The following is a 24,326-nucleotide window of genomic DNA, read 5'->3' as shown; positions in this document are numbered from 1 at the left end:
AAAGCTGTGCTGAGGCTTGATTTTGATTGCTTTGCTCTTCAGTGTGTTTGGTCAGATGGGTTCTTTTATCACTTTCCATGTAATACATCAGTGACATCGCAAAATGCAATCAGATTGGAAAATGCTGCAGCAGTACTCCAAAGTTTCATGGGTATTAACATTAATTTTGAAACTATGAAATATTCCCAGCTATCTAGAGAACACTTTGGGAACTCTTGGATGGGTTGGAACACTAGATTTGTGTAGCATAGCTGATCCTGAGAGAAGAAAAAGTAGGGTGCCCTGCTACCTGCAGGACAAGAAAAACACCTGCATTCACAGGACCTACTTTTAGCAAAACAAGGCAGTCTCAAGGGTGTAGGAACTAAAGTCAGTGTAACAAACAAAAGTATCAATCTTTCTTACTTTTTAACCAACTCCTTTTCTTTCCAATGCAGGGTATTGTTCTAGAGCTACTGAAGGAAGCCATGGTTTCCAAGTTAGGGGACACAAAAGGATTCCTGATCAATGGGTATCCCCGGGAGCTGAAAGAAGCAGAAGAGTTTGAGAGCAAGGTGACCATATAATCGTAATGCTGTTAGAACTCCTATTAAGATACAACTGTACTTCTGATGCCACTTGGGTCCCCATCTTTAGCTGATTGCAACAGGGATGTGTAAACAGCCAATCCAACAGTGTTGTGCTGCTGGTCACTGAAACTTTGGGACCCCATCAATATAGCAACTCCAGCTTTTGCCCTCACCTACACAGACTCTGTAACACCAGGATAAGTAAAGGCTGATTTTACCCAAATTTAATATATATACCCAGGAACAATTCACATTTAGTGGAAAGCACCATTTTTAGAATCAGTTTTCTAATTCTAGTGGATGGCTGCTATATTTCTTACGAAAATCTCATCAAGCATTATTTGATGTAGGTTCATAAAAGCCTGTATCTTCACAGTTAATATCTCTTACCATTGAGCCAACTCTGCTAAAGCTTGCTGCCACTTTGAAACAGCAAAACACAGATTTAATTTTTGTGATGAGTAACAGGTGGCATAGCCATAAAAAGAGTGTTTTGCAAGTGACTGTTGGCAGTTCAGAGAGTTATCGATTTCCTCAGTATGTGCTAAGACCTACTGAGAAGTCTCAGCTGTACATTCCTCAATCTGCAGAAAATACTCTATACAAGCCCTATGAAAGAATTTGCCAGGATTTAGGAGAAAAGAAGTGGTGAACTAGGGGAAACAGTTTATGTTCTATAATATTACACTCCACAAATGTCCTATACAAGTTTGAAAGGTAATAAAACTTTAATGAATCATCTGTTTTCTCCCTGAACCTTTAGCTGCTTTATTTAGTTGATTGCCAAAAGAGCCTAGCAAGATTTAGGCATCAGAAGCTGAACAAAATAATGGGTGATAGGATTTGCTATAGAAGCCATTCACGGAAATGTTGATCTATTAGTACCTTTACTAAAATGCCACAGACTATTAAAAAGACATTGGAGATTTCTTTCATTTTGTGTAGAAGGAGGAACTATTTCAGCAGCACTGCTTTTCTGGCAGGCTTATGTGTCATGTCCTGTGAACACTGGTGTATGCTATAAAGTAGAACTTAGAGATTGGAGTATCCTGGACTGAGGCATTGCCAGGCAAACAAGTCTTGATGCATCCAGTGCAAAAGGAGAGACACTTTCAGTTCCCATAGACACTGTAGCAGCAAATGATTCTGTAGCCTGAGCTGCCTTCCACATTTGGAGTAAAATACAAGGACCCCAAGTGATAATTTTGAATGTGCAAAGTCATCCCTGTTGTATCCATATATATCCACTTGAGTTTTCACAGGGTGAACTTGGCTGGCTGTAAGCTGCTCAGTAAGTCTGTGAAGTTTTTTTAAATGAGTCATTATTGAGATAATGCTTTGCAGTTCTTTCTAAAGGGCAATGAGAACTTCTTCCTACATATAATTGAATGAAAAGAGGTGGACATCAGGCTTTATTAATTAATGGCAGCAAAGTGCAAATGAATAATGCTATGTATATACATGATGTGTAAAAAGCATTATATTTTTTAACAAACAGCTGTTTTTATTAGAAGACATTGGCAATAGTGCTTATACTTAAAAGCTTGACAGCCCTAAATAGAATTAGCTATGTAGAAACAGGTTATTCTCCAGCCAGTTTTGCCCAATTCCTTTCTATGATATAACTGTACTTTCACCTAGCCATAATTCTAGAGAAGCACATGTCTGATCCCTCCTTGGTCTTTCTGCTAGGTGAGAAATAGAAAACAATATTAAAATTCCACATCACAAGGTGGAAGATACTCAGTAAGACAGAGTAAAGACCCAATACATTAGACTTGTTTGGCTTCCTGCAGATGTCCCCACAGCATGCATTATTTAAGCTAAATTATGTCAGGAAAAAAAGTAATTAAAAAAACCAAACCAGTAGTAAAAATTGCTGTTATATCTGATAGGGGCATTACTTTTACTTTTTGCAATTTTTAACTCAGAAGAATGACATTTCTATAATGTTTTGAATTCCAGAGAACAGCAACATTGAAACTTGTAAGAGAACCATATAGATTTTTCAAAAGCAAATCAGACCCAGTCTATCAAAAAAGATGCTATTATCTGATCCTACCAGTCAGTAGACTCCTTCTTATCCTTATTGTAAGGTGATGATATGACTATAACTGATGAAAGCCATGATTCCTCATTTATTCTATTATAATTTAGAACAGACCATGGAATTCCTCATGTGGAGCTGTGAGGAAATAACTTCTCACCATCTTAGTCCAATTATACAAAAAAGACATTTGTTTAAATCATTGATTAAGCCCATATCTTAATTCTAACTTCTCAAACAGTGCAAGCCTCTTGAACTGTTAAAACTGCCTTGTTGGCTTTTTTAATCCCCAAACCCAATACTGCTGCTGCTAATAGCATTCATGTTTTCTGAGCCGTGTGGAAAAAATGGATGGATAAGAGCCTGTCATTGAACTGTCTGACATAATCCCTTGGCTTCAGCTGTCTCTTAGAAAGTCATCAAGGTAGTATAAAGGTCAACATAATCCAGATATGCTCAGTCAAATGCAGAGGGCCTAACATGAAATATTTACCTTTAGAATATTTCTTCCTTTAAGGGCTGTCAACAAAGGTAGCAATGGCAATTTCCATATATCAGTCATTTAGACTTTCTTTGCTGTAGCCATGGTAGAAGCATGAATTTCTAATGGTCATGAATTTCTAATGGTCACTAGTGTGAAGAACAGTCCTCTTTTCTCAAGACTTCTCACTCTTTCCTAAAAGGTGTTCTCCAAATCCCTGCTAGAAAGGGAAGGAATGAGAAAAAGCCTGAGAGCATCTCTGAAGGATTTAATACATAACTGCATGGAAAAATTATCACATTACTTTTCTCTGATCCTGTAACACCTTTATTTTACTTGATAGAGTGGAGTTTATCCCTTTAGACTCAGCCCAACAGTTGCTGCTCAGACAAAACCTTGTGTCAGAGAGAGCTGTGCCTGAGCGGGATGCATGACAGAGTGTATTGCAAGGTTTATGCTAAATGACATGCATATTTTTCCGCATCTCAGGGAAAGAGCGATGGAGATTTGTGTTTAGAACTTTTGGCTCTCTCCTAAAATATTATAAAGAACATTTTGCTCTTTCTTGCCAGTTCTTTTTCACCCATAAATTACTGCAATATCTATGATCAAATGTAGATAGAGACAATTATTTACTATCTTTGCCAAGGCCTGGAAATAAAAATAAATAAATCTGTGTTTATTTTCTTTATAGAAAAGGGCAGACTCTCCCTTATGACTAGTTTGGCACTAGCCAAAAAGCACTAAATGGTGGGCTTCTCACAAAATTTGGAAATTACTCACCAATTTGAAAATGCAAAGAAATAATATCACATCGTTCCTTGATGCCATGGGTAGTAATGATGTAGAGTTACACAGTGAATATTGACATAAAATAGTGTGTAACATAAAGCAATTCACAGGGTGTATTCCTGTGAATATGTCCAGTAACAAGCATTTGATGGTGTCCCTGAGCCTGTTTGTTGCTACTCATTTCTGTTTCAAGTGCCCAGTTTAATTTGGACATTTCCTTCTATTGCCTCTTGAAATTCTAAGCTATAGTTTACCACTTCCTGAATGAAAATATACTTTTCACAGATTGAACAAAGCAAATGCTAGAAAAACAACTGTGTCAAGAATTCCATAGGTCCAGTGCTGCTTGCATCAAGCTTTTATCAAACAGTTACAAATAATGAACAAACTGACCATCTTCAGTCCAAGTAGCCAGAATTTTTCAGATTATCTCTCCTTTTCTCTGTATGTGTAGAGCCCAGTCAAGCACAGCCTTGGTCCTGAATACTGGGATCTCTAAGTGCTGCTATAATAAGAAGTGGGTTTTTTTTAATAAGTATAATTTCTGCATAGACAAATATGAAAGTAATTTGCTAATAAATTCCTTGATGACTCTTCTGGTAGCATTTCTTTTCAAAATTATCCAAACAAAATCAGTTCTACCAGCCCAGTGGTTTGAATACTTATTGTTTTTCTTTGTCTCTAGTTTGGGGAGCCAAAACTTGTTTTCTGCCTAGACTGCTCTGCAGAAACCATGAACAGTCGCCTTCTGATGAGAAATCAGAGCAGTCAGCACTCTGATAACGCCGAAACCATTAAGGAAGCAATCGAAAGCTATTTCCAAGCATCAAAACCTGTGATTGCATACTATGAAAGGAAGACACAGTTATGCAAGGTAAATTGCTTGACCCTTTTAATTAAATATTGCTTTTTACTTCCATTATATGAACAATATTCAGAAAATACTGACACGACAGCATTTATGAACTGTATTAGTTTCTGCACTTCCCAGTTTGTTCTCATCTTACGCTTCCCTGGTTTGTTTGCAACTTCTACAAACCTCTGAGTTCCACAGTACAATTCGAAAGAATAAAAACACAGATTTATCCTGAGTCTGAGAACATATCCTGAATCACTACCTCATCTGTATAGAATCTCTTATTAAACATTAATGCTTGAAAGCTTTTCTTTAAGTATTAGGATTTATTTCTCTATAAGGGCTTTCAGAACTAGGATGAAAGATTATGTTAATCCAAAGCCCTTTAGTTAAATTTACAAAACTGACAGTGTATATCCTGAAATAAAACAGACCTGCACACAAGAAAGATCTTTCTGCTGGAATAAATTACATAGTTGTATTAATTTCAGTGAATTACCTCAGTTTACATGTGCTCAGGATGTGATATTTAAAGCATTGTTTTTATTCTCTAATCAATACTTTACAGAGAAGCAAGAAAAATTCCATCAGTGCAATTAAATGATGTATATGCTGGCACAGCACATCTGTAAACTCATTTACATGGGATATTTATATTTCTTTTTATATATTTCTCTGCTCTGTTATGGCAAACTGTCCTTCATGTTCAGCTACAGAAAGATCTAGTCCTACTGATCCTCCTTGTCCTTAAAGGGATAGAATCCAATAATAGTTTCTGGAAATATTATGGGAGCTTTTTTCTAGAGGCTGTAACAAACATGCAAATGACATATCCCAAACCTTTCTCCTCTGCAGAGTTCCCAAAAGAGAAACACGCACTTAATTTATGCACCCATATCCCGACCTGAGAACAGAGTAAATGACATAATCCTGAGAAAAATGATACTCAAAGGGAGAGTCCTGATTTTTGTCCTTTGCTAACCCCACAATAAGTGCACAGAAGGCAAACTCCAGAGTGACAGAAAAAAAATCCCCAATTACTTTTCTTTTTTAAGCTTAAGAATGATTATCTGGTTTTATTTGTATTTTCTTTGATGAGCTACCATTGCAAGGATGCATCTAATTAGGAATTCAGTACAATATGCAGTACACCAACTCAGTGCAATGCAAAGGAAAATGGAGCTCTCTGTATCTCTAAGATTTTATTCCAGTGAGCTGTGCCTACCACAGTGTTTCCCTTTTTGAAGCATCAGGGAAGTGACAGCCTCTAAGAGAATGAAACTACACTAAATACTTTCACACAGATTTTGCATTCATGGTCTGCCGTATTTCACTTGATGTAGACTCTCCTTGTCCTTCCTTAATACTTCTGCTGCAAGTTTCTTCTCCAACTCCTATGCAATCTGTGCAATGGCAAAACATGCAGTCTTTTCTTGAAAGCTTATAGCTCATTAGTTCCTTAAGGGACTCGCCTGGTCCCTTATGTGCTTTGTACACTTTTATCATCAGTTTTGGGGGGAGTTGACGTTGTGTGTTTGCATGTTAGAAAATATTCGTGCATTGCTTGAACAATGCTTACACTGTTTTTCTTACAATGTCTGTACATGGTACTTGCTTCTGATGAATGTAGGTGTTCAATGTACTTCCATCTTCTGGGTGGACCTATTGGGTCTGAAAGCTCTGTAAAATCAGCTATATAAAATTATCATGTAAAAAGTCTTTTTAAGGTTGAAAAACATGTTCTATTTTTATTGAACACAGGTACTCTGTATTGAAATGTCTACCTCATCCACTTTTTACTAAACTGATGAAATACACATCTGCTATCAAAGATGTGATTCCATTATGGATTTAAGTAAAGTAGGGAGATTACCCCCAACCCTTATGATGTTCAGTTATTTATCAGCATTTAGAGAACACTGCCGAAATACTCAGCAGAGGTAGGCTTTTAAAATTAATCCTCCCAAGGCTATCCTTGTCACCCTCAGCCAGCCTGGGGTACAAGCCTGCAGCCCTGGTGCCTGTACAGCAAGAAGCAGAAGCAAGTGTAGTTTTCATACAAGAGGCATGTTAATGTTTTATTGTTCATGGGTGAGAGAAGGGATTTTTTTAACCAAGTGTTGTTGAACAGTTGTGGGTATCTATTTTAAAGTTTACTTTGCACCTATAGTGAAGGTGGAAAAGTAGGTCTGAGCACTTTTTTGCACAGGCCAATTGACTGCAATAGCTATTCTGATTCAAATATTCCCTATCAGTTCTGCAGTGGACAGTGCTCGGATAAAAAAAAACCAAAAACATTCAGTTTTGGAAATACATTAAATACTGTGAAACAAAGTAGTTTTTCTGGAAGCAATGCTTGTTTAGGAAATTTTTCTGGGCAATTTTCCTGGATAAGTGAACTCAAAAGAGTTTAATCATACAGTCTGACTTGGCCAATGACTCAACTCAAACATAGTGCCTAGCATAGTGGCATCCTTCCAGTGCCCAGTCATGCTTTGGGCAGGAGGTTGGACTAGATGACCCACTGACATTCTTTCCAACCTGTATTATTATTCTGTAAATGCACATCTTACAACCCTATACCTTATTTGTCTCAACAATTTAAAGAATAAAGACAAAGAAAAGACAGTTAAGTCTTGGTCAACAGCTGTTTTGAAACAAAGAGAACTAGATAACACAAAATGTGTAACTGTTAGCTATGTGGGAAATTAAGAGAGAACAGACATTTAGGTTTACAGTTTTTAAACTTAGTGGTGGATATGTTTAAGCTACATGTGTTGAAGAAAGCAGAGAGTGAAGGGGAAGTTTGTAATGCCCAGGACACGGGATTAGTTTCTTATTTATAGCAACATATTTTACAGACTGCTAAGCATTGACATTAGCAGCCACTCTGATGTTCTCTGAATGAAGAAAAGGAATTCAGGTGGAAAGCAGAAAAACTGCCTCAGTAATACTTCTGACTGCAATTTTTTTTTTGTGCGGGCTAGGCTAAAATAGTCTTTGTTTTTTTGTTATTTGTTATATCACATACATACACAGAAGACTGAAACTTTACCTAGAGGCAGTCTAACATGTTTAATATTTTTCTTCCTGATTTTAATTACAACACCACATGTTTTCAGCTTCGGGAATTCATTCATTCCTAAGTGGGTTTTATTACTCTGCAACATTGACCAGCGCTGGTTGCAATGCAGCCATTAAGATGATGCTGCCTCTATAATTCTGCTCACTGAAAGAACTGTGTATATGTTTCCTAATCTGTTTCAAGCAAAGCCACCAAAGTTAATTTAGAAGTGTTGATTTAAAGACCCCTTAAAATAAATTCTCTCATCTACATTCATGGTTTTTTTTTAAAATAATGCATGGATCTTCATGTAACTACAGACCAGAGGCTTGTGCACTCTTTCTCAGGCAAAGCTGGTGCGATCCAATAGCTTCAGGGAAGTGATGTCTTACCTGAAGGTGCTGTACGCAGATCCAGATCAGTCTGTGATCCCAGGATAAGCGATGGCCAAAGCATCTGAAGAGAAGCTATTTAAGAGGGAAAGAGAAGAAGGGTCTAAAAGAATCTTTAGTTGCTGCCTTCTGCAAAGTTATTCCTGCCCAGGCTTGTTTTTTTCACCAGAAGCAGCTGTTCAGTGGAAAGCCCATGTGAGCTTTATGTCCCTTGGGATTCCAGCCATGTGCTTTCTTAAGAATTCAGAGGAGTGGATTTTGAGATTTTAAGAGGAATAGTAGAGTCTAAATCTGACCTAACTGCCATGAAGATTCAGCATTAACCTTTTCTAGCCAGCTTACCTCAATGTATGACTAAGAACCACTAATAATTGTAGATTAAATAGTGTTTAATTGTGTAAGTGACCTTGTCTTGTAGGGCTTAACTGTAGCACCCAGTCCCTGCTTTGCCACAGAAAAGAAAATCAGAATTGTTAAATAGACCTGTTTAACAAGAAATTAGGGTTGGCATATCGGTATTATTTGATTTCTCCATTTTAAGTGTATTTAGGACTGGGCAAGGTTTTCCACAGATTGGGAACAGCACATGGCAATGGTGGTACATGTTTGTCAAGGTTTAACCCCAGCTGGTAACTAAGCACCACACAGCCACTCACTCACTCCCCCCCTACAGTGGGATGGGGGGAGAATAAAACAAAAAAAGTGAAAACTTGTGGGTTGAGATAAAGACAGTTTAATAGGACAGAAAAGGAAGGGATATTAATAATAATAACAATAGAATATAAAAACAGGTGATGCACAATACAATTGCTCACCACCCGCTGACCGATAACCAGCCAATCCCTGAGCCGCAGTGTCCCCCAGCGAACTTCTCCAGTTTATATACTGGGCATGATGTCATATGGTATGGAATACCACTTTGGCTCATTTGGGTCACCTGTCCTGGCTGTGTCCCCTCCCAACTTCTTGTGCACTTCCAGCCTCCACTGGCAGGGCAGTATGAGAAGCTGAGAAATCCTTGACTTAGTATAAACACTGCTTAGCAACAACTAAAACATCAGTGCATTATCAACGTTATTCTCATCCTAAATCCAAAACACAGCACTATACCAGGTACTAGGAAGAAGATTAACTTTATTCCAGCTGAAGTCAGGACAGTATTTAACTTGTCCTATCCAGCCTAAAAGTTTTCAGTCCTGAAACAGGCAGATTAAATGTGCAAATGTAAAATTCAGTTCTGGCCATAAGGCCAGCAAAAAGTCTGGTGTGGGAATTAGATGTTAAATGAGCACTCAGTGGAGGAGGAACTGATCTGTCATGCCATATCAAGGTGTGCTTGAGACTACATTATCAAATTAGCTTCCTTATTCTCTGTGTTGGAATTGGTGTTACGCGTGGATGGAAGGAGCCCAATAAACACAGTAGAGGCAGAAAAACTCAAGTCTGACCTAGCTTCCTCTGCAGTCATTAGAAAGTCTCACTTCGCTTTACTTGCACAGAAGAGACAAGGGTGTATTGTTGTAACAGCATTCCCATTTTAATCAATGAAAATTTTATGACCTTCTGTAAACCTAGAGTATTGGGTCTGGCTGAGACGGAGTTAAGTCTCCCCATAGCAGCCCTCACAGTGCTGTGCTCTGTATTGGTAGCTAGAAGGGTGTTGGTAACACAGCAGTGTTTTGGCTACTGCTGAGCAGTGCTTGCACAGCATCAAGGCTCTCTCTCCAACATTCCCCCCTACCAGTAGGCTGTGGGTGGGCAAGATCTTGGGAGGGAACATAGCCAGGACAGCTGACCCAAACTGACCAAACAGATATTCCATACCATATGACGTCAGCTTAGCAATAAAAGCTAAGTAAACAGGGGGGGATGACTTTTGTTATTTACATTTGTCTTCTGGAGCAACCGGTATGGGTACTGAAGCCCTGCTTCCCAGGAAGTGGCCAGACATCGCCTGTTGAAGGGAAGTAGAGAATACAATATTTTGTTTTCCTTTGCTTTCACGTGTGACCTTTGCTTTTGCTTTATTAAACTGTCCTTATCTCAGCCCATGAGCCTTTTCTTATATTTTCTCTCCCCTGTCCAGTTGAGGAGGGCAGTGATAGAGCAGCTTGGGTGGGCACCTGGCATCCAGCCAGGGTCAACCCACCACAATTGTGTATTGATGCATTCATAAATAACTATTACGATATTTGGAAATGGAACATTTTTCCATTCCCCTGACCTCTGAACAAGAACAGTGACCTGATGAAGCTGCCAAAGATCAGGACTCCGTCTGAAATTTCCCTTTGACCAAGATTACCTGTTAGTGTTTCTGCTCAGCAGTGGAAGTGTGAGGCATGCACAAAGGGTGGAGACTTTGGGTGCAGATGAAACATCTGTGAACCTGACAGGAATAAATAATAGTGATCCTTCCAGCCACCCAGCAGAGATGAAGAACTGTGATGTAACTCATGGGGATGTATTTACAAGGGAAGATAAACTGACTGAAGAATGAAGGGCAAAGAATTAGTGTCCTCTGCTCACTTTTCTGCTAAAGCATTAAGTTTCTAAATTGTGTTCTGGAAGGTAAAGTAGTTGTAACAATAATTTAGAAATTTTCCAATTAGTTTTTAAAAAATCATGTTTTGGGGATATAGTTTAATATTCCATAATTTCTTTCATAGTCATTTACAGAACACCCACCTGCTGCTAAGGACAGCAAACAGGTGCTTTTTAACAAAGACCTCATACTGGAAATGCAAGGATTGCAAGCACTACTCACAAAGACAACAGTTGCAAGCTGCCTGATTCTGTGGGAATCAGATGTTTCAGATGAATGAAATGAAACAAAATGCACTATGGTAGCTGTAGTAAGCAGGTAGATACTTTTGTTTTTAAGTTTATTTCTCAGTGATTTCCAAGGCAGATGGACAGAAAAGTGCATCTGAAATTTCAGTAGGCACCTACTTGTGTCTTAATGTGGCTAAATGTAAATACCTTTGAATATATGGCCCTCTGTCAATGAAGAAAAAAGGGAGAAAAAAAACCTGATTGTTTTTAATATCTGACTCATCCTTTAAAGCTTTTTTCAAGTGACAGTATGTAGGAGGGTAATAAGTAATAGAGAAGAGCAATGCATTGGTAGTCAAGGAAGACAAAACTGATCCTACCTAGGTAACGTAAGACACCTAGTAGGTGTCTTAAATGCAGGTTCCCTGTTCAAAGTCATCTGAGGAAAAGGGGCATGAGTATAATAAGGTAGGCAGTCCAGAGCAGAGGATTTTCAAGGATGTCCAAACACCTTCACTATTTCAGATCACATGCTATGGAAGCTGAGACTACAAAGTTCAACCAAAATGCATTTTTCTTTTTTTTTTTCTTTTTCTTTCTTCTTTTTTCACAGTGTTGTTCTACCGTTTCTTTCTAAAATCAGTTGAAGTCACATGCTGGGTAAGCAGTAGTTATTAGATTCTTACCACAAACATTTTTCATAACCATTATGAGACAAAAAGTGACCATCCACCCTCTCAAGATCTTCCACTTCTGAGCCTTCTCACGCTGATCCTTTGTTAGAAGTGTCTCTGGGGAGGGGCAAATGTGTACTTTTCCCTTTAGGGAAGGGATAATAAATGGTAATAATGATAGCAGGTATGTAATTTATTTCCATCTTTTGAAAGGTTGTCAGAGAATCATTAACCCTGGTAGGTAAGTAGGTGGGGAACAAAGGAACAAGTGTTTCTATGTCACTCCCCTTGGTGGCTTGTGACCCATTAGATGAGACACCAGTCTAGAAAGATACATCAGAAACACTAGCAGGGGATTATAGATAAAACACAGCGGTAAATTCATGCCAAATGCAAATAGGTATCGGGGCAGCATGTTTCCACTGGATCTCCAGACAGCTTGATCCATTGCTCTGAGAACCAGGTACTGCACTGCCTCAGAGAGGTTTTTAACACTCTTTTTAATGACAAAGAAATAAATGTTAGTGACAACACAGCTGGACTTGGCTGACCTTCAATAAGAAGCTTCTAACTAGTGAGTTTATTCCAGAGTCTCAGTCTGTCTTTCTGAAAACAGTGGTCCTCACCCATCCTGTCTACAGACAGTTGGGGTTTTCTCAGTGGCAGTATGCATTTAGGGTTCTAAATCCCCAAACCTACAACAAATGGAGATTTGATGACAGATAATTTAATTGGCTGAATTTAATGCCAAAAGGAGCAATATTGTACTATGGAGATGATTAGTAATTTTTCATATGAGCTCATTAAATTTCTCTGTATTTGAAGTTACCTAAAGCCATAGTAGCATTTCAAAACTGGAAGCACCATGGAAAACTGTATCTGGATCTTGCTTTTATGAGAAGCCAGTAGCCTTGAATAATCTTGAAAACAGTCCTAATTTATAAGCTTTATTATAAACTGAGAAAGAGAAATACAAAATTTTCTTTCCTGGAGCTGCAGAGTGTCACTGAATTTCTGTAGTACTAGCTGTGAATTATTGTCACATTAAGTTAGTTTTGTGCCACAACTTTAGGTTGGTTTTATGAATTGGACGTTTGTTATTTAGCAGGCCAGAATGGGAAGCACTGGGGCTGTCATTAGTCATGCTCATCCGTATTTTACTGTGAGTGTTAGGAAGTCAGCGTTCCAGCTAGTCATAAAGGGCGGCAATTTCTTCATCACAACTGCCTAGATCTAGACATGAGTGTCAGTCCCAGTTCTAGAAGAGGTCACCGGAAGGCCAATGGCAATCAGCTGTGCTGATTAGATTAGATCAGTTAGCCAGTGCAGATGTATTTATGGAATAAAGAGATAGTAAAAATACATATTAACACAAGAGAGCTTTGAAATGGCTGTGGCCTTCACCCTTTGTGAAGTGTATTTCCTGTGGGATAGCCATATGAAAATAGGTGTCTCGGCAGTTGAGGCAGACGAAACAAGCTGCTTTATAGCAGCTGAGATTGGAATTGCTAGTTTTATTGCAAGTGGAGAAGGTAGGCATCTGGTCCAGAATGGTTCACTGTTCCCCTTTTCTCTTTGCTACGAGAAAGTAACCCCCTCCTAACCCCTTTGTTTCTGTGGCATAGAAAGCTTCTGAAAGGCATGCAGGCCTTGTTTGAGAACTGACCTTTCTAAGGCACCACCTGCTGCTTCACAAACTCTTCCAGCATGTCCGTACTTCAGCATTACATAAAGCACCAATGTCAGCAAACACCGACATGATAGAGAGCAAGGGAAGCAAGAGAACCGTGCTTCTGAAAGCTTGCGAGGGGAGAGGAGGGGGTAGTTCAACTCGGACTGTAAGATACCCTTGCAGTGAGTCCAAGGGGACTGGACCCAGTCAGGCACGGCTCCTTAAAGGTTGGCCAGGCTGGTCATTTCCAGTGCTGGCACTGCTGTGTGTGGAGGTAGACTGGCTGGATGTGCCAGCACTTCCGACAGGATTCAGCAAGGGACCAAACTTCTCAGCATCTGCGGATGCCACCAAGAGCAAAACCAAGCTACGGAGCGTGCATGCAATCCCTTGCTGGAACTCTGCGAAGAGCAGCTGCTGACACCCACGCAAGACTTAGCACTGAGCGACTTAAACGTACATTGAGTGCAGTCAGATTGTACAGGAGCTGGCTGCAAGTCAACACCGCATCTGAGAAGAATTTCATGGCCTATTTCAAAAATACATGTTTTGGAGTTTGAAACTCCTTTTATTCTGCTGCAGAACAAAGAGGTGGCAGAAAGTATGATGGTCAGGAATGTCCCCTTCAAACATTACAATTGTCTGGCATCCTAGTCAGCAACTTGGAGATGAAAATGCAGCAATAGCTCAGAAAAACAGGCTTTAGAAAAGCTGTCATGGGTCCATTTAAATGTGTGCAAACTCCATGGCACACATGCATGAAAGACTAAGCATGGAGAAGCAGAGAGGAAGCTCACTTCTGAGTAGAGAATCAAGGCTTTCACCAGGCATTTGAGAGGAGCTGAATAATCAGCAGAAGCAATCTGCATGGTGTACACAGCCAGCACGAAAGCTTCTTCTGTCACTACTGTGAAGGGAAAAGACAGCTCCCCTTCTTCGAGTACGACCTGCATGACACTCACTGCATGGGATGGACATGACACTCATCGCTCAGAAAAGCTCAGTGCTACATTACATTTCCTAGGGAACACACAGAAGTGTTACTGGCTACAAACATCATTCCTCTTTGCTTAAATGCAGCTCTCTCTTCCTCAGCATAGGAGAATAAATTGGTCTTGTTTTTATTGAAGTCCAGTCATGAAAAATAACTGGAACAGCCTGGACAATCTCTGGCCAAAACAACCTTTGGGGTGTTAAAGAAAAAAATGTCTTCAATGAAAGTGAGTTCTTATACAACAAAACCAGTGCCGCTATAAAACACGCGTTGCCCAAAGGTCATCATAAAACCAGAACCAAATTCAACAAGCTTGCAAATACAAATGCACAGAAACACACAACCTTGCGAAGTTACTGCTGTTTGAAAGCTTTTAGGTCAGTCACAGCATTACATACTCTGACACTTCAGATGACAAGAAACAAATTAACAAGTCAGTGCTATTCATCTCATTAACGGTATGATATCGAAGTTACTCTTTTGGAGGGTATTAAGTGTTAAAATAGTTTCTAAAAATCTTTGGAAACTGTTCTGTATATCAAAGGTGTAATTTTACTTTAAAACGTAAGTACTTAGGAGAAAGAGCTTAAGCTCCCTCATTTGATTAATGTACTTTGCTCCAGATGATGGAGCCTACAGAACCTTCCCACATAAATCTGTGGAAACACAGTGAATAGTTTGGTTTATGGAATCTGCTCCTCTACATCAGAATGCTTATAACATGAAACAGAACAACTTTTATTTTATATTGGACCGTATTTTTGTGCCAATGTTTAGATTCTGAGATTTTTTGTAACTTAATCAAAACTAATGGTTTTTGTCTGATTCACAGGTTGATGCAGAAGGAACACAGGAGGATGTTTTTCTGGAAATCTGCAAGACAATTGACTCTTTTCTGAAAAAGGAAGAGGCAGCATTTTCTTTTTCAACAGAAACGCAGTAACAGTGTATACACAGCCTCACCTCACGTGCACTTGACAGTCGTGATTAAAATGCTGTTCAAAGCAATACTGCTTTCTTGAGAGGTATCTGGACTTTGTGCATGTGGTATGTTATTTTAGATGAAATCTTTGTTCTGGAAATACACTCAATAGAAAGTCGTCTGTATGCTAACTCTACACTAAGAACTGTATATTGTTTTATTGGTTGTTTGCTCTTCATGGGTTAAAAGCAGCATGGTGAAAAGCAGCTCTGGTTTGTATTTCATGATCTCATCCATTTATTTGATTGGAAATCAGACAGTGCCTGGCCAGCAGTGAGCTCTTCAACCATCATTCACCATTTAGCATATTAACTTTAAGATTACTGCATACAAGTTTCCTATTGGTTATTATTTTCTTCTAATTAACAGTATTAATTTTTGTGATGTCACTTAGCTTGTTCTTGGGCTTTAGTGACTAAAATCTGTTCTCAGTTACACGCAGCTGCAAGACAGCTGGAATTAGTCAGGCCAAAAGTTTAAATAAACTTTTCACACATCCCCGCAGCTGCAAGACAGCTGGAATTAGTCAGGCCAAAAGTTTAAATAAACTTTTCACACATCCCCAGAACAGTATTACAAGAAGAAAAATTAATTGAAGGTGAACATACAGTTGAATATTGTGGAAGTCTGTCAATCCATTATCATGGAGCAGACACCATTGAGACAGCCTTGTCTTCTGCTGGGAACTGTAGGACCTTATAAATGATGACTTCCCAGTTTTGTGAGCTGAAGTGAAAATAATGATTGTATTGTATAGTTAAACGTGCTACCCAGCAATTATCCATATTAACAGAAGTTTTACTATATTAAAGTCTACATATAATGTTGACTATGAGCCAGAATGTATGAAGATGTCTTTAAATCATACTTCGGAAGTATTTCAAATGTAAAATTCAGGTCATCATCCGGTGTCTTGTACTGGCATTACCAAAACTTTGGTGGGGGGCAGGGGGGAAGGAAAATGTCAGGGATTATTTGATTCATATTGCTTGCATCTTTAGTAAGCCATTTATCCGTAATATCTGCAAAAAAGTCTGTAAAAAACATACCGTATTTCTGTTAGGTTAACCAAAATATTGTGGAGTTTCTTTGGTATTCTGATAGCTAAATAAAAGCTTGTTTGACATGCCTGTAAAGTAATTGCATCCTCTTATTGGAACTACTGGATGAATTCACAGCTGAAGTGGGTTGCATGATTGCTCTTACTGTCAAGTTGTACTTTATGCGGCAAATTTGTATTTTTAAAGTTACCTTTCTTGTAATCAAGACGTAACACAAATAAAACATGTACAAAAATGAGGAGTAATGATTTCTGTTACAGTATATGTGGGTTTAATCCTTTTTAAAGCACAGTACATGACTTGAAAATATAGCTCAAATCAGCATGCTTACAGAATATGTCCTTTTTCCCTTCAGGGCAGATTCTTCTGTTCTCTTTTTCTTCCTTGGCATTTGCCCCGTAAATGCTATTTCAATTATTTTTAAGGGACTGTTTTAGGTATGTTCTTATCCTTCATATCCTGGATGTTCCTTCTCTCCTGGGTCCTTTTATAGCCTACATTTTACCTCTGATGCTCTAGGAAGCGCTTCTCCAGCTCCAGACAAGTGCCATTAAGTGACCAGTAACGTCTGCAGTACAACAGCTTTAAGCAAGAGATTTTCAGAATGCATCAGCTTGAAAAGGCAGGTTTTTCTAAACCGAGCCTTGAAGCACTAGCCGCTGTCTGGTGTAGTATTTTTCCAAAAAAAAGTAAAATATTCTGGAGTTACCATGAAGTTGTAAATCATCTGGGTAGGTTTTCTGGAGTATTTTTTATTACTTCTAATTACAATATAAGTTAAAAAGTGTAGAGTATCATACTTGTGCGGGATGGGAACAAAGGCAACAATCATCTGCTCTTTTTTTTTTTTTCCTTTAAATCAAACTACAAAAATTATTTAACATACAGTTTCAGTTTAATTTTTCTTTCTGCTTCTTCTGGTCTTTCTATGGAACAAAACAAAAAAACTCCCATGCTTGATTGGGTGTATGTGCATTAGATATCTATTTGCATACGTTCATAATGTATGCAAGAGAAATAGCTGTATATGCATGCATATGGAAATATAAATATTTATACATATTCAATAAAAAGAGGACTTAGCCAAGACACTTCTTTCTTGGGTGATTCAGACTTGAAATTCTCCTTCTGCTTCCAATCTCATTCAAATCATAGAACAGAATCATAGAATCATTTAGGTTGGAAAAGACCTTCAAGATCATCGAGTCCAACCATCAACCATGCCCACTAAACCATGTCCTGAAGTGCCTTGTCTATGCGCTTTTTGAATACCTCCAGGGATGGTAACTCAACCACTTCCCTGGGCAGCCTATTCCAACGTCTGACAACCCTCTCAGTAAAGAAATTTTTCCTAATATCCAACCTAAATCTCCCTTGCCGCAACTTGAGGCCATTTCCTCTCGTCCTATCAAAATATACCATGCCTTTTTGTTCTTCCCAAGCTATCCTAAATTGATGACTGAATATTTTCACTAATATACTTTCGTTATTTTCTTCCAATAATTTTTTCAGGATATCAACAGAAAACAAATATGACCACAGATTTTCTCCCTGATAATAGATAGACCTTCATCAACTCTAGCTTCCTATAAACAGCACGAATGATGTGGAAAGCATATTTTTATGGTATTAGAGAGCCTTTCAGAGCAGCATCTTTTCCAATTAAAAACTAAAATACATAATGTGAATTTTTGTGTTGTATTTTTCTAAGGTTCATTGAATTTATTTAAGTACACTAGATACGTGAGATATGTTTACATATGATACTTGCTCAGTGTTTTAGTAACTGTACTGTATTACCTTCCAAATCGATTAAATGCTTAAAAATTTTTTCTTCTGAAGCAAAAAATAACTACACCTAAAGTTATTGCAAAACTAATACTGATCAGTTTATAGCTTAGTTATTAGGTGTGGCCAGCCAATTACCCTTCTTATTGCCATCTTTTTAAGTCAAATTGGTTTCTTTTCTCGCTAATTACTCTGAGTATTCAAGTATCAAAGCAACTGGAAGTCCATTACAGTTATAAAATAATCAAGTGTTTCTGAATCACAAGCTGTACATTTCAATAGAAAATATATTAACTAAAATATGTCACAATAATTACAAAGCTTCTCAGACAATGGTATACAGTGTACCAAGGCTACTAAAATCTGAATTTTCTGCGATCTGAAAAAGAACAGTCTGTAAGATATGAGAAAACTAAAATGCTAATCCTGCAAAAGGCAAAGCAGATTTTAGTAGGTGCAGAGCACCATCAGTTCCCATTGAAACGAACAGCAGAGGAAGGCGCTGGGCATCTTGCAGGTCTGCATAGTAAGTATTTGTATGACGTATTAAAATGTCCTTTTAATGTTTTCCATCTTGATTAAAAAGTCAGAACTACACAGAAAGGAAGTCACAGCAAGCATTCTATATATAAACAGACTGTATCCACATAGTTTATTTCTCACAGTTCTCCTGACAATTGAACATTATTTAAGAACATACTGTATACACAGATAAGAAGAAACATACAAAATGTTTTAAATGATGCACAACAAAATCCAGCAGTATAAAAGAATGCATGTGAACCCTTGCTCACTGCTCAGGCTAAATTTAATCACTGTTTAAATAGTAATAAAAATACAATCTTTCATGGATCTTGTGCAGACTACAAAAGAGGAAAAATTATTACCATATATATGATTTATATTAGGCAGTTTTCTTTGATGAGTTGCACTAACAACTCCAAATACAGAGGCAGAAGGCTGTGTATTTTATTTTAAAGGAGTTAATGTTGAGTATTAGAGACTTTACACAGTTACTACCACTGGCACTTTTCACCATATTTTGTACACATCACATGATCATCTTATATAACATTACATTTAAAAAATATATCTGAGTGACAATTTTATAACATTCACACACCATGAGCTGGTTAAGGAAGCAATGCCACAGTTGCTCCCTGTAGTGCTTCACTGTTGGTAAATAGAGTTCATCGTGGTTTAAAAAAAAAAAAAAAAAAAAAAAAAAAAAAAAAAAAAAATTAAAAAAATTAAAAAAATTGAAGTCAATGTGATTAAGCAGCTCAGATTTAATAAAGGCCTGTAACCAACCATTGCTGAGACAGTGAGTATTTTTTAGAGTACATCCTAGAAGCAAACACTGTCATTGGTTAAAACCTTGCCTAAAGAAGTCAGTTACTGTGCTGAAAACTATTTCACAACAAAACTGCAAGCTACTAAACTGTTTTTATATAAATACTTCATCTCCTCTGGATCTCATTATAACCAAGTTCTTCAAAGCCTTTGGAATTTACTCTACCTTTAATGTGTGCTCTCATTTCTGGCTCACCCTTTTGTATGTTTTTCTTTTGTGTTTAGATTCACCACCTAAAAATGACTAATGTGGTGAAAGAAAAGTCTCCCAGTGAAACCTTCTGCACACTAGGAATGTTCAGCTGCTGTTCAGTGATCTAGAACCATGACAGCTCAAAGCTGTAGTTTGACAAGTACACCCAGGAAGCTGTCATGCTGTGAGCGACATTTCAGGGAAAGCAGAGTCTTTCCAAAATGTGCACAGAATTAACAATGGTGCCATTGTTATTTTTCAAAGAGGATAGTAAGCCCAAGATGGTAGATCTGCTTCCCATGTCATCTATTTGCTGGAAAGTAGTTTGGGTCAAGATAATTGTAACTGGTGCCCTGGGACATGCAGTAGTCTCTGTCTAAAAATGTCTCTGCTCTGTAAATAGGTTCTAACTGATGATCTTCCTTATGAATCTCTGTTTCATGCAGACTGCAAGGGAAAGAAAAAGATAACAGTTTAAAAGTCAAGTATTTTCTTTAACTTTCAGAAACAGTGATCATATTAATAGATTCATACCAAATTTGGTAACAATTTATTAGTAAAGTACAATTACCCCCACTATTTAACAGTGCCAAACCTATCTGTCCACTGTATTGAGAAAAAAAAATTTATACATCCAGAACACACTTACTGAATATATCTCCCACAAATACATGCTAAAGTATCTTCCACTTTACCCAACACAGGGTATGTGTCCTATGCTGAAGCAAAGATTTCCAACATACACAGCAATTAAGCCACAGAGAGAGATTCAAGCGAATTACAAGTAACAAGTAGAAGTGTATGCTGCTTACCAGTCAGAACAAGAATCACAGAAATCCAAGGACATTTCTTGAGGGCAGTCTTGGCAGTGCCACCGAACACCCTGGATAGGTTCAATTCCGCAGTTATCACACTGCGAAGCAGATGGAAGAGCACTGTTAAAACAGCAACTGTAACCACTTATGTTAACAGTATACAGCAATACACCACATAAAAATATAGGTATGTAGGTCGATTACTGCTAGCCCACAGAGCTGAATTATTCTCACCACAGACCATAAGGGATAAAGAAGTCCTCATACTCTAGGAGAGGCCCTCCAGAGCCCTGAGGATTGATCAATCTTTCTCTCATGTTGCTTCCCACTCCCCAAATACTCCATGTTGACATTATCCTCCTGCTCAACAAAATCAAACCTAGTACTGTCTGCAGTCACTGCTTATCCTCACATGGCTCTAAGAACTGCTGTGACACAATACATGAATGTGATGTTTCTAGAACTCAAGTTCAACCATATGAAACGCCTAAATATAGATCCACTTCCCATGGCAGAAGAAAGCAGTAAGACTAGACCAGTAGAGCTTGTTGGGAGGCTGTTGATGAGCTGCAGATCAGGACAAAACAGGTCAGATTGATGCATTTTCAAACTCAGGAAATATAATAACACATTATAGGTGGGCTGGAACTAAAAGCAAGGTGGCTGGGAAGAAGTGGGACAACATGTTCAGGGAAGGGAACATGTCTAAAACTAAAGCTCAGCAAGACAACAAGAACCAATCCCCTGAGAAGAATCAGGGACAACACAACAGCCGCTAAGCGCAAGAAGAGCGTGGCACAAAGAGGATAAACCAAAGTACAAATCAAACACCAAGACTGGATGAAAATTCACAATGGTAGAGGGGCAGAAATGCAAAAATATTTGATAAAAAAAAGGAAACCTGAGAATTGGACTTGTGGAGGCAAGGAGAACTTTTCAAAAATCTAAACTCTGAAGAGTGCTGCAAAGACAGGATTGAAAAGGAAAAAGAAATGTGGGAAACAAGCCTGTTCTCCCATAGCTTATCTTCCTTCAGAACCTGAAGTTCTCTCATAGCATCTGTGAAACCCATTTACACAGCAGCTCATTCCTGGCCACAACTAATCCACTCAAGGTTACAAACACCTTATGAACAGATTTGTCACAGCTGTATCCCTTCCTTCCACAGATGGATTTCAGAGTTTGAGGGTTGATAATGAGGAGGGACTAAGCATACTCAGACCTGTTCTGTGAAAATATCCAGTTCAGAATACTGCTAAATACTTTAAAAAAATAAAAAATAAAAATTGGTTCCAGTTATCTCAATTTGAAAAGCAAGATAGTGGAAACCCTTGACCTTAATTTCTGTGCAGCAGCTTCCCTCTCCCCTGTGAAACACAAATAATACCATGCCTTTCATTTCCTAAGAAAAAAAAAGAAAGTATTTGCAAAGTGCTCTGATATTATAGCAACGTAAGCCATAAAAATCCCACAAGGGATTCAATAATTCAATATTCAAAGTTGAGTTTGAATAATGTGTAGTAAATGAGTCTGAAGGCCATGCAGAACCAGAAGTGTTCTGAATGGCTGCTTATTAGGTGAGCTCCATCCAGCCCATGCACTGAGCTAGGCAGCACTCCTGAGGGAAAATAGTACATAATCATGTAATTTCATAGTTTACTATAATGCGTAATAAAAATCAAATTCAGATTGCAAAGAAACTTTCAAACTTTGAATGCTTGACACTGCATAATGCCAATTTACTTTTCAGAGTAATTTTATCTAGAAAAAGCAACTAGTTTATTACCTAGGAGTCTGGTCTGCCTGATCAAAGTTTTGATTTTTTGGAGACGTAAACGCTAACTGAAAAAAAAAAACCCAACCCAAACCAACACACCACCAAAAAAACCCCCAAAACAAAACAAAAAACCAAACACACCATGCTAACTTTAAAAAAAAATAGCAAAAATAAAAAGTGCTTTGGTGGTCTGACAACATGATTAAGTCTGTCAATGTCAACTGATGAGGCTGTCTTAATTTTCCAGTCATTTTGAACTGAACTTTAAACTAAGTAACTTTGTATTCTTATATAAATGGGTATTAGAAAATAAATCTAGCTGCATAACACTAAACAAGGTGAAGAAACTGTTCCAACATAGCAACCAGTTACACAGAAAATCCCTTGCAAACCAGAAAATACAATTTAGAGAATGCCCTTTCTTTCAAGTCGCCTATTAATGGTTGATACTGGGACAACACATTAGTTTAACTTAATGTTTGTTTTCTGAATTTCACATAACCATTGTTTCGTGTCCTTGCTTTAACTTCTGCAAGTTATTACTTGATAGGATTGGGAAGTTGCTACAAACAAAAAAAATTATTAATCTATTACTGTTCTCATTCAAAATCTTTGTCCCTTCTTTGGCCTCAGGTGGAAGCAAAATGACTCCAGATTCATAATCAGAGAATTAATTACCATCAATGAATCATTGTCAAAACAGAACGTAGTGTCAAATGGAATTCTGTAATGATTTAACAAGGCTATAGAGCTGTATTTTCATAACACGAATGAGGAAAAGATAGTATGCTTATTAATTTTCATACATTATCAGTATTCAGTGAAACCTGAGCTATCAGAAAGAGTGAATTGCATGGGTTGTTTTTATTAAAGAAGATGAGGGAAAGCAGACACAGTGAACAAGAACAGTGAATGAGGAACCAAACTTGCTATATTAAACAAAGCCTTTTTAGGAAATCCAAACCATGTTATCTTTGAAAACTTCTACAATCCACTGGGTAACAGAAGAACATCTCTTAAACTCACCTTGAATCCCACATGCTGCACAAATCCACTTTCTGCATGCATCTGCTGGAGTTTCTGTTTCTTCAATTTTTTAAACTCTAACAGTTCTTTGTATTCAGGTAACTCTCGATATGTTACTGGAATACTCTCTTCATCCTGTTCATGGTTTAAAATAAAAATGAGAAACATTCTTTACTTTAGGAATATAATAACTAGTAAGGCATATATTCCATAAATCACTATGTATGACTAATAATCTTTGAGAAAATGCTGGCAATATACTCTAATTAAGAAACATACTGGGAAATTATTTTTAAAAACATAGCACAAAACAGCGCATACAGCTAACTTACATTTTTTTTTTATTATTTGCATTAAAACAAAAAACACATTATCCTACAAAAAAGGTTCTTCTGGTGAAGAGCTTAGCTGTAGTATAAAGGAGAGAGCAGTGCCTAACTTTAATTCCTAGTTTTTTTCTCATCTTAGATGCCTAACTGCAATTTGCATATAATCCACTTGTCCGTACATTGCGGGCAAAATGGCAGCTGCAGTAGAAGACTTAGCTTTTGTTTAAGACAAAGCTAGTTTATTTTAGTTTTAAATACTTGGCAACAGATATTATACTTAAGAACTGAAATTTCAGGACAGTTTTGTCAAGTTAATTGATCTTTCTCTTTATTATTCTGTGGAATGGTATAGAATAATACTATTCTAAGGGTAGTTACAATCATTGTCCTGAAATACTTCCAAAGCTGTGAAAATATTAAAAGCAAATGACACCCAAAAACTTTTTACATTTTTAAGAATTTTTGCACAAACTCAGATTTTTAAAAGACCTATAAATCAAGACAGTACCAAGCTTCCATTATACGTATTCTTTATTTGAAGACAGTCAATCTTAACAGTATTAACTTCTCACCTTTAGCTGTAAGAATAAAAAGTGATGAGAAGCATCATTCCATGATTGGAAGAGCAGAAGTTTCAGAGTTATCCAACTCCTTCATCCCTTTACTTCATGCTGTCTCTTAATAGTTTA

At 37.7% G+C, this 24,326-nt stretch overlaps 2 protein-coding genes across 10 annotated transcripts in view; one reads left to right on the top strand and one right to left on the bottom strand.

Annotated features, from left to right (window-relative positions):
• AK5 (adenylate kinase 5) overlaps positions 1-16,863 on the top strand; it is a 98,941-nt gene extending 82,078 nt beyond the window's left edge. The window contains exons 12-14 of the mRNA XM_075039214.1: positions 438-554; positions 4,575-4,763; positions 15,146-16,863. Coding sequence (XP_074895315.1) covers positions 438-554; positions 4,575-4,763; positions 15,146-15,256 — 417 coding nt within the window. The 3' untranslated portion in view covers positions 15,257-16,863. The remainder of the gene's footprint in view (positions 1-437; positions 555-4,574; positions 4,764-15,145) is intronic.
• Positions 16,864-18,934: 2,071 nt separating this feature from the next.
• ZZZ3 (zinc finger ZZ-type containing 3) overlaps positions 18,935-24,326 on the bottom strand; it is a 62,062-nt gene continuing 56,670 nt past the window's right edge. For 6 of the 9 annotated variants that reach the window (XM_075039208.1, XM_075039211.1, XM_075039207.1 and 3 more), the window contains exons 11-13: positions 23,309-23,443; positions 20,503-20,603; positions 18,935-20,137 (exon numbers count right to left, since the gene is read on the bottom strand). In XM_075039208.1, the coding sequence (XP_074895309.1) occupies positions 19,993-20,137; positions 20,503-20,603; positions 23,309-23,443 (381 nt within the window). In that variant the 3' untranslated portion in view covers positions 18,935-19,992. Of the gene's footprint in view, positions 20,138-20,502; positions 20,604-23,308; positions 23,444-24,209; positions 24,315-24,326 lie in introns of those variants that run through there. The other 3 variants (XR_012652089.1, XR_012652090.1, XM_075039213.1) reach the window with 3 other exon arrangements.

The sequence above is a fragment of the Buteo buteo genome, chromosome 10 (assembly GCF_964188355.1).
Source record: "Buteo buteo chromosome 10, bButBut1.hap1.1, whole genome shotgun sequence".
Lineage (NCBI taxonomy): Eukaryota > Metazoa > Chordata > Aves > Accipitriformes > Accipitridae > Buteo > Buteo buteo.
This window is presented reverse-complemented; position numbering and strand designations above follow the sequence as displayed.